The sequence below is a fragment of the Carcharhinus amblyrhynchos genome, chromosome 3 (assembly GCF_965287045.1).
Source record: "Carcharhinus amblyrhynchos chromosome 3, sCarAmb.v2.hapA, whole genome shotgun sequence".
NCBI lineage: Eukaryota > Metazoa > Chordata > Chondrichthyes > Carcharhiniformes > Carcharhinidae > Carcharhinus > Carcharhinus amblyrhynchos.
Window position 1 is genome coordinate 137,683,636 of NC_137326.1, and position 10,677 is coordinate 137,694,312.

At 40.6% G+C, this 10,677-nt stretch overlaps 1 protein-coding gene across 1 annotated transcript in view; it reads left to right on the forward strand.

Annotated features, from left to right (window-relative positions):
- slc7a14a (solute carrier family 7 member 14a) overlaps window positions 1-3,457 on the forward strand; it is a 75,417-nt gene extending 71,960 nt beyond the window's left edge. The window contains exon 8 of the mRNA XM_080186554.1: window positions 2,361-3,457. Within this exon, the coding sequence (XP_080042680.1) occupies window positions 2,361-2,692 (332 nt within the window). The 3' untranslated portion in view covers window positions 2,693-3,457. The remainder of the gene's footprint in view (window positions 1-2,360) is intronic.
- The last annotated feature ends 7,220 nt before the right edge of the window (window positions 3,458-10,677 follow it).

Below are 10,677 nucleotides of genomic sequence, written 5' to 3' on the forward strand. Positions count from 1 at the left end.
AAATAGTGGCCGGAATTCTCTGGCCATTCATATTTCCACTGCTGCTGCCAGTGAGAGCAGAGGTTTGGCACTCAGTCAAACCTCTGCTCACTGCATTGGGACAGAGAATCCCAAATGCAGGTGAGGTTGGAGAATCTGGCAAAGTAACTCAAGGAAGCAAAACTTGCAGGTTTATGGGGAAAGAGCAGGAGAGTGGGGTGACTTGGAGAGCGAGCATTGTCTCCTTCTGTCCTGGATCATTTTGTGATTGATTCTTAAATGGGGGTTTACTCATCAGCAGGTTGTAGGAAGAAATGAGGACTGTTGAGGAAATCAACAGCTTGGGGAGGGAAGGAAATAATATTAGAACAGATGTCATCACAGACATAAGAAGCATTGCAGCAAGTGGTGTAATACAGTTGGAGGTTGGAGAGAGGAAAGTGCAAACAAGTAGCAGCAATTATAACATCAATCAAACAGAGAAAGATATGGTGAACTGCAATTGAGATAGACAAGTGGAAGCCTGGAAGCAAAAGAAAGATTAGTTATCATAGAAAGCTTTCTCTTGTTCCATACATTAACTTCCACAGAAGTGTAAGAAGGGTTTCAGAATATGACAACAGTCATTAATTCCTGGACTGACTAAATCCGTGAGGAGTTGACACTTGCAGTGGTTCAATTCATCATGTAACAATATATTAGTCAGATTTTTAGCTTTTACCACAAGTGCCTAATTTGCATCTGCATTTAGCACCTAAATCTAAAACAAAGAATTTGCAATTTTTTTAAAGCACCTTTTGTGTCATCTGAGCATTCCTTTGCTGCCAATAATTTACTTCTGAAGTGTAGTCATGGAAACCCTATAGTACAGAAGAAGGCCATTCGGCCCATTGAGTCTGCAATGACAGCAACTGCTAATCCTTCTAACCCAAGATACTAAGGGGCAATTTAGTATGACCAACGCACTTAACCTGCACATCTTTGGACTGTGGGAGGAAACCGGAGCACCTGGAGGAAACCCATGCAGACACGAGGAGAATGTGCAAACTCCACACAGACAGTGACCGAAGCCGGGAATCAAACCCAGGTCCCTGGAGCTGTGAGACAGCAGTGCTAACCACTGTGCCACCGTGCTGTCCCAGTCTCTGCCGCAATGTCAGATAGGCAGCAATTTATATCTGGTAAGATCCCATAAACAGCGGTGCAATACGCACCAGATGATTGTTTGTTGTGATGTTGATTGGGAAATAAATATTGGAGAGGACGCTGGGGATAACTCTCCTGCTGTTCTTCAATTATGCCATGGGATCTCTTACCCGAGAAAACAGGCAGAACCTTGATTCATCAAGTTGTCTGGAAGACACCACCTCAGATGCTGCAGCTCTCCCTCATTTTTACACAGAGACCATGAATCTAAATTGTGTTTTGGAATAGCTAGACTTTAACACAAAACCTCATAATTCAGCAGCAAACGTACTAGCCACTGAGCAGTGAATAGCAATATTACAATGGTTAGTGTCAGTGTAAATGTTCACATGTTTAGAATATGCAAAATATGTAAGATTTCTGTTGTATAAAACTGCAGTAGAAAGATCTGCAGGGACATGGGGAGTGGACGGGCAAGTGGGACAAACTGGATGGCGCATCCTCATTGAATGTTTCCTTAAAGATTCTGTAAATGTAGCTGGCTTCAGAGTAACTGGACATTATAAAGACTATGGTAAATTATGGCAACAGCAATCTCTTTATGAGCCTTAGAAGATATTCATAGATTTCATAGAATCCCTACCGTGCAGAAGGAGTCCGTTCGGCCCAGCAAGTCTGTACCAATTCTCTGACAGCGCATCTTAGAAATACCCAATCGTTTCTGTACCAATTATTGATACATTTGGAGAAACATTATACAGCCTTAATCTTATTGAATGGCAAAACAGGCAAGGGAAACAAATAGCATCCTGTTCCTTTTACCATAGAACCATAGAAAATTACAGCTCAGAAACAGACCTTTTGGCCCTTCTTGTCTGTGCCGAACCATTTTTTGCCTAGTCCCACTGACCTGCACTTGGACCATATCCCTCCACACCCCTCTCATCCATGAACCCGTCCAAGTTTTTCTTAAATGTTAAAAGTGACCCTGCACTTACCACTTTATCAGGCTTTTCTTACGCTCTTTATAGAATCATACAGCACAGGCCATTCAGCCCATTGTCCCTGTGCTAGTTTGTTGAAAAAAACTATCCAATTGCTCCTGCTCCCGATACTCTTTCCCCATTGTCCTGAAAATTATAATGTTAATTAACCAATTCTCTGATGAATGTTATTATTGAATCTGATGTGGCTGCTCACGGCTTTCCATGTCGGTTTTGTTTCCCCACCTCTAGGTTTACTCATTTATTTTGGATATGGAATTTGGAATAGCAGCTTGGAAATTGGAGCGCGGCAGGAAGCACTGAGCCAGAGCACATACCAGCGCTACGATGTGGACGACAGCTTCATGGTGGACGAGAGCTTTGCTTACCCTGACGAGGAGGGTAGCCAACACCGGGAGGAGTGGCCACCTGCAGAGCAGACCGGGTACCAATCCCAGCAGGCAATGCCTGATATTGTGGGCAACCACAGGACCTACAATAGCAAAACCAGAAGCAAAGGGAAGTATGTTGGGAAATCCGAGGCACTGATTGCAAATGATGAGTTAGATTATTCCCCAGAGTAAAGGATACTGACCCTCATACCCTTGGGCTAGAATCTTGGATATGATCTCTTTTATATCAAACAAATGCAGTCTTGTGACATGAAAAGGCAATATGTAGTTTGAATTTTTTCCAACTTCTCTACCTTGGCTTATTAAAGGGACGTCACTTTCCTGAATAAATGTTTGGCAAAAGGGAGGATCAGAATTGTGCATGACACAGTTACTGTGATGTCACAAGTTCATGAGTTAATGAGGTGATTCCCTGTGACTCAGATTGTTGAAGTGTTTTGTGTATTTGCAAGCATGTGAAAGAATTTGCCAGATATTTATTGCAGTGCCCCTTCAATCAGTAGATCAAGCCAAAAAAAACTTCCCTTTTTTGGAAAAGAAAATATTCTTCCCAAATTATAACTCAATCTTCCAGAGCCATTTGACACATTATAGTGAGGCGTGATTGTGAATATTTTAGAATGACACTAAATTTATTACGAGAGGAGAGAAGCAAAAGTCAAATTGACTTATATTTTGCTATAACCAAGAGCAACGTGAGCAGGGAGTGGTGTGAACAGAGTGAGAGGAGATATTCTTATACTTTTATGAGTTGGATGGCTAAGATTTCAACTTAATCCCTGATTATAGACATGAGATATGACGTTGACTTTTATAAGTCAAGGATTTTCCAGACTCAATCCTTAGTTGGTGCTGAGGGAAGTAATTGTAACCTGGGTAATGATGCCCAGGGTGGAATAGGCCCCATTGTGCCTGGTAAGATAAAGTATATGAAGGTATAAGGTGGTTAGCCCATTGACTCCTTGCTGTGCTTGCTTTTAGCAAAAGGGCTTAGTTGTGATGCCATTCAGTGTTGAATAGCCTGCTGATTATCACTGGGTCGGCTCAAGAATGAAGGAGGAAGCTTGAAACTATGGCCCAGCATGAGCAGCTTGCGAGGGGAAGTGTTAAAAAAATGTTGAGAAAGTGCAGATACAAAAAGATTGGATGTCACTGACATTGGAATCTTTCGCTGACTTCATGGGTAAAACTTACCATCATGGTTTGTTTCACTAACACATAACTCTTACAGACAGTAAGACTTGCTTTGCTCTTCCTCATGGTTGGATACACATATCATTTAAAGATGAGTTATTACACTAAGCAAGTATTACTCAGCTTACATTCTGAGGGGCTTGTTTTCATCTCTCCGATTTTCCAGCAAAATTTTCCACAAGATTTTGAAAAAGTATGATTAAAAAAAAAAGCTCTGCCTTGAGGATATATACCCAGGAAATGTAATTATTTTACTAGCCTCCTGGCTCACACATTATCCAAATACTTACCATGTGAATTTTTTAAAGACTCTTAAATTGTATTATTGGTTTGGCAAAATAAAATTCACGCACAAAACTGATAAAAACAGCAGTACACAAACTTCAGTTGTGCCACAGGAGTTCCCTCGGTTCTGTGGTACTTTCTGATGTGAGGGGAAAGGGTCACCGTAATCTTTGATTTCGAAAATCCCAAGTCTTATTGAAACCACTCCCGGGGACAATAGTCAGATCTATTTTTCCTCTCACTGTAAAAAGTATATTTAACACCAAAGGCGTTGTTTCAGTTGAGGTGGGAAGCGATAGTCACGACAAGGAATTGATTAAGCATGGAGTTCAGCAAAACAATATTTAGCTGAATGATGCTTGTTTGACAGCAGGTAATGCTTTCAACTGGACAAGCTTGGACTGTCCCTCAGTTTGATTAAGAGCAGTGATCCTTAAAATGATGACCTGAAATTATAGGACTGCATGTTAAATGAAGCCCTGAGCATTTTTAAGCTGGATGTGAGCATATGGCTCTGAGATTTGCTTTGAGTATTGAAGCCAGATTGGTGGACAATGTCTGCTGAAAGCAGCCAATCCTTGTTGATGCTAGTTCAATGATGTTCATTGGTGGCGCGTGGTGTCATTGGGATGAATCACAGGTTATTAAAGGGAGAAAAGGGGTAGTGATTGAAACAAGTGCTTCCTCTCAGATAGACACAGGAATGTGGAGCAATTTAATAGAAGATACCTCTGTTTAAATTTACTATTTGCATATTGCCTTGCCTTTCTACAGGTGTAAAACTCTCATGTGCTAAAATAATGTATTGCGAAGATAAAAAATGCTTCTGAAAGGGGCATGTCAGGTCTGAACCCCTGGCTCATTTTTGCTTCTTGCATCTGAATGTACATTATTGTGGCCTCAAAGCATTGACTTTAATCAGAATTGAAACCATTAGCAGGTATTGCCTGCTCCATGAAATCCCATTCATGAATCAACTTACTAGAATGCATGTCTCTACAGTGTCTTTCCAATAAATATTTGAAATATGTTTCTTGTTATTGTGATGTATGTATATATTTCCCTGTGTTTTTTCAAAATCTGTGCATATTTTGTCGTGTACTAACTGCATGCAATGTCTGGCACCAAGCTCAACCAAAACAAAGACTTGCTTTTTACATTGTCATTGTAGCATTTTTGTTCCATTTATGGTTGTCTCTGGCAAGATCATCACATTAATTGTACATCTTCTCATCCTGAGAAGGTGGTTTTGGGCTACCTTCTTTAATCATTGATAGAAATTTCATACAGTCGGGTGTCTTCCTGGGCCACATCAAGGGCAGTTAATGGATAACCATATTGGTGTGTCCATGGAGATATATTTAGGCCCAGACTAGATATGCACGGGAACTTTCCTTGCCTAAACGACATTAGTGAACTAGTCAAGTTTTTCCGAAAATCTGACAGATTCGTGCTAACTTTTACCGGCACCAGCTTTAAACTTCCAGATTATATTTTAACTCAATTCTCAAACTGCCGTGGTGGGATTTGAACTCACACCCTCTGCTTTAGAAGTTTGGTGTTATATTCAAAATAGTGGGGGGGTTACCGAATACTCTAGTCTATGTGACCAGTCAGAGAAGTGGAGATGCCGGTGTTGGACTGTGGTGGGCACAGTAAGAAGTCTCACAACACCAGGTTAAAGTCCAACAGGTTTATTTGGAATCACGAGCTTTCAGAACGCTGCTCCTTCCTCAGGTGAGTGGAGAATTGGGTTGACAAATATGACATATGCCACGCTTGTAAACCCAATTCTCCATTCACCTGACGAAGGAACAGCGCTTCAAAAGCTTGTGATTCCAAATAAACCTGTTAGACTTTAACCTGGTGTTGTGAGACTTCTTACCGTGTTCAGTCAGAGAAGAATAGAGGCTCCAAATTACTCTATATTATAATCAGTAGTAATGGACCAAGAGGTCAGGACAGTAAACAGACCCAAAGCTCTTACTCCTCATGATTCACTATTCTTGAAAGAAGCTGGTAAAATGTAGAGGTCCACAGTATAAGACAGACATTAAAAATTAAATAGTGCTTTGGGCGAATGCTTCCCTCTGACTGTGAGGTGTGTGTTGTCTTCAGCAAATCTATAAAGTTTTCTCTCTCTAGTTTTTACTCATTCCATGTACAATTTATATTTTTGGTTCCAATATCAATTATATATCAATTTGGTTCAAATATCAATTTATGTTTTTAGTTCATGTATCAATGTTTCAGTTTCTGGAAAATTTTAGTTGACTTGGAGGTTTATGCAGGAGTTTCAGACTTCACAAGCTCTGGTAGTGAGAATATTTCACAATACCACTGCTAGCTGCCTAGCTCACATCTTAAAATTATACTCCTCGCTTTGGACTCCCCCATCAGTGAAGATAATTTTTATGTATCGACCGAATGAAATCCCATTATCATTTACATTTCTCAGTTAGATTACCCTCAACTGCCCTATACTCAAGGGAATACATGCCAGGTTTATGTAACCTGCCCACATTGTTCCTTTTAAACTCAGAATCTTTCTGGTGCATCTGTACTGCATTTCATCCAAGACCAATTTATCTTTCCTGGTGTGTAACCCCCAAAATGACTGTAGTTCCTCCTGCTGGGATTTGAATAAGAATGAGTATTGAAGCATCACTGCCTCAGATATAAAACTCTGCACTCTAAGGCATGCAAATTAGTGTTTAAAACAAGAATAAAATTGGGAAAGCACCTCGAGCTTTAAAGGAAGGGAGGGGAGGATGAACCAAATAGAAATACATATATCAAAGCAATCAATAGGGAATGATATTTAATTATGGAAACAGTGCTTGGATAACCCTGGAAAGTTTGAAGAAATATGTGTTACTTTGCTGGACCTGACATCCTTCTTTCTATGAGTGATGTGATAATGAATATTAAAACAATTTTCATCATTTGGAAACAAATAAGACCAGTAAGAGGCTAAGGTCAGCAATACAAGTGGCGGCACAATGGTTAGCACTGCTCCTCACAGTGTCGGGGACCATGGTTCAATTCTGGCTGAGGGTGACTGTCTACACGTTCTCCCCGTGCCGTTGTGGGTTTCCTCCAGGTGCTCTGGTTTCTCCCCATAGTCCACAGGTTAGGCTAATGTGTAAGTTAGGTGGATTGGCCAGGCTGAATTGTCCCTTAGTGTTCAAAAATGTGTAGATTAGGTAGATTAGCGATGGTAACTGAACGGGTTTGCAGGGGTGGGGTGGGCATGGGTAAATACACTGTTGGAGAGTTGGTGCTGACCCAATGGGCTGAATGGCCTCCTCTTGCACTGTAGGGATTCTGATAGGTGCTTCAATGAGTTTGCTTAAAACAAGTGAAAGATTTTGGCCATCATTTCACTATCTAGTTTTAGGTCCTTTGACTGAACCATGATTTAGGTTGGGTCCTTTTTTGAATAATTCAGCTGAGTTAGTGCTTGCTGCAACAGGTGGAGAATTTTTCTCTTTCTTCAGTCAGCGAATTTCACTCTGTAATTATTGTCATATTTGGGGTGTAGGCAAGGCCTCCATTTATCATGATGTGCTTCAGGGGGCAGTTCAGAGTCAACATTGACAATCTGGGTCTGGAGTTACATACAGGTCCAGACCAGGTTCGGCCAGCACATTTCCTTCCCTAAGGAACATTAGTGGAAATGTTGGGTTTTTACGAAAATCCGACAGCTTTACGGTCACTTTTCCTGATACCAGGCTTTTTCTCGCTTGCGACTACTCTGCTGGAACTTGAATTCCAGATTACAAATCCAGTAATATTATGACACTGCCGTACATGGATAATAAGTACTAAAAACCATATATGACAGGAAACTCAGAAATGTACTGAGAAGGATAGCAATAGACTTCAGAAGGACAAGGGAAGATATGTGACAAATACAATTCAGTGCAGAGAAGTGCAAAGTGATTCCTTCTAGTCAGAAAAATAGGGAGCGGAAAATTAAAATGAATTTTACAATTTTGAAGAGAATGCTGGAATGAAAGACGTGGAGTGTACACACAAGAATCTTTGAAGGTGGTGGGGCAATCTTGCTTGAAAATCCTCTTAAAAAAACAAAGGGTTGGGAGGAGGCTGAGGATGGTTGGAGGGATAAGAGACTTCAGTTATGTTGAGAGACTGGACAAGCGGGAGATAGCTCCTCATAGCTGAATAGATGAATGTGAGATTTAATAGAGGTAGTTAGAATTATGAAGGGTTATAATAGAATATATAAGGATAAACTACTTACAGTGATAGAGGGTCGGTAACCCAGAGACCAGTGTTGATTGGCAAAAAGAATCAGAAACAAGGTAAGGGAAATATTTCCCATGTGGTCAGTTGTTGTGATGTGAAATGTTCTGTCTAAGAGGAAGGAGTTTCAATAGTAATTTTGGAAGAGAGAATGTGGAGGGATACAGAAAAGGACAAAGAAGTGGGGCTAATTTGAAAACTCTTTCAAATTGATGAATGAGATGAGCTGAAAAGCCTCCTTCTGTATCATTCTGTGATTCTAAGACGTTTTGGAAAAAGAGTGAGATCCCTTTGAGCTAATCATTTATTTATACTGCAGGTTAATCAGAGCAGGACCACTCTCTCAATGCAGTTCATCAAGAAACAATGAATAGGACTTTCTGTTTTTAATTGTGAGCCATTGTCAAGAGTACAAGTATGTATGTTTCAGAAATGTAGAAGCAGCATTGGCAGCCTATGTGGTTATGCAGACTTGATGGCATTGCCCATTTATCTTTGGCATGGACAGCCATCAGGAACCAATGGCATGTCTCCCAGTTGTTCTTGCTGGTAGAGACTTGTAAACGGTTTTTTTAATTAAAGGGAAAGGCATTGGTTAAGAACACTAGGGAAAACTACCTTGCTCAAAGAGAATCTTGGAATCTTCTAAATCTATTTGAAAGGTCAGATGGACTTCAGTTTAATGTTACATCTGAAATACAGTTCTCATCATCTCTGGAATGGAACTTGAACCCAAGACATTCCGAACTCAAGGATGCGAGCACTGCTTACTGAGCAATGGCTAAGAGCAATGGCACTTTTAAGAGTGGGAAGGTCAACCTGCAACTCAGCATTTCTAACTCCATCCAATTTTGCATTTCAAATATTGAATATTCCCCATAGTTGTATTCAATTCCTGCTTTGCCTTCCGAATCAACGTGATAGAAGAAATGCACGAAGAGGGTCCCATTTGTGACAACAGCAAACACGATTTTGTAATTTTGTTTTTAAGAACACAGGTTCACTCAAGTGGACGATTCATGGACATTGAAGAAGTCAACTGAATGAATGTACAGAAGGCACAATAGGGGCATAAATATTTCAGGAAACAACCTCTCCTGGCATTGAATCAGATCATGCCAACCTGTATCTTAATTCCATCTAATCACCTTGTTTTCATAACCTTAAAAATCCATCAATTTCAATGCTGAAATTTTCACTAGGCTTGTGAGAGTTATGGGAAAAATAAATGTGTGCTCATGTGAGATCAGCAGTTTGTGTGCTGTTGGAATGGCTAAAGCAATGCTTTCCAAACATTTCCCCCTGCTTGATCCCATTTTAACATTTCAGACTTTGTGCGACCCCAGTGTAAAATTACTGAGTTGGAGGGATGGGTGGATGGGTTTTAGTGATCGGGGTTGATGGGGGAGCAAGGTGGGTGTTAGATGAATTGATGACAAGGAAGACTTTCTACAAAAGCAAACGCTTACATTTTTACAATTATTTTTGCAGCATCGATTGGGTAACAGAGAGAAGCCCATTAGTCTACGCCCACCAACAACACAAGGGTTTTTAGGAGACTCACAGCTGTTATAATTTAGTTAGAGCTTCAGGATAGCCAGTGCTAACTTCTGCCACCCAAAATCTCATCTCGCAAACCCTGTGGGCCATGGGTTAAATGCTACATTAATGGTGGTAGAATGGATGAGTAATAAAGTAGAATTTGAAAAGTAGAGAGCATAATCAGGGATATGGAGGCAGATTTTGCTGAAGACATCGGATCATTCAATGTTGATATCTGGAAATGAAATCTTTGAGGCATTAGGAGCTGGTGGAAGACAGTGGGGATATAGTATGAACAGTAGAAGCCTGGGATGGATACCATCCAGTTTGTTTAACAGACAGTTATTGTGATTGATGCCTGGAGAGATGTGCCTTAAACCGCAAACTTGGGGAGAGATCATCTTGGACCAGTATGGGCATTTGCCAATTCCATATGTACAATTAGAATCCCTTTGAATTAGGATGATGTGCATTGTATTTCAAAATGAAACATTAAACTGAAGCTTATTTGTTCTTTCAAATAGATGAAGATTCCAAGGTATTGAGTGGGATTTTCCAGCTGCGTAAGCCCGAATACCGGAAATTCACATCCGAAGTCCACGGGCCTTAAATAGTCTGCCAAATTTTCTGTCCTGCGCAATACCATTCCTGCAGCGGGCGGGACAGGAAATTTCTGCCCGCTGCTTAAACAAGGTGGTTTTCCCCTGTGTCCTTGACTAATACTTTTCCCTCTAATTAAAAAATGTTTGTAAATTTTTGCCAACAAGAAGCACTGGGCGACTTGCCATTGTTTCCTGCTAACTGTCCATGCCAAAAGTAAATGGACAGTGCCATCAGGTCTGCCCAACCACATAGACTGCCAATGT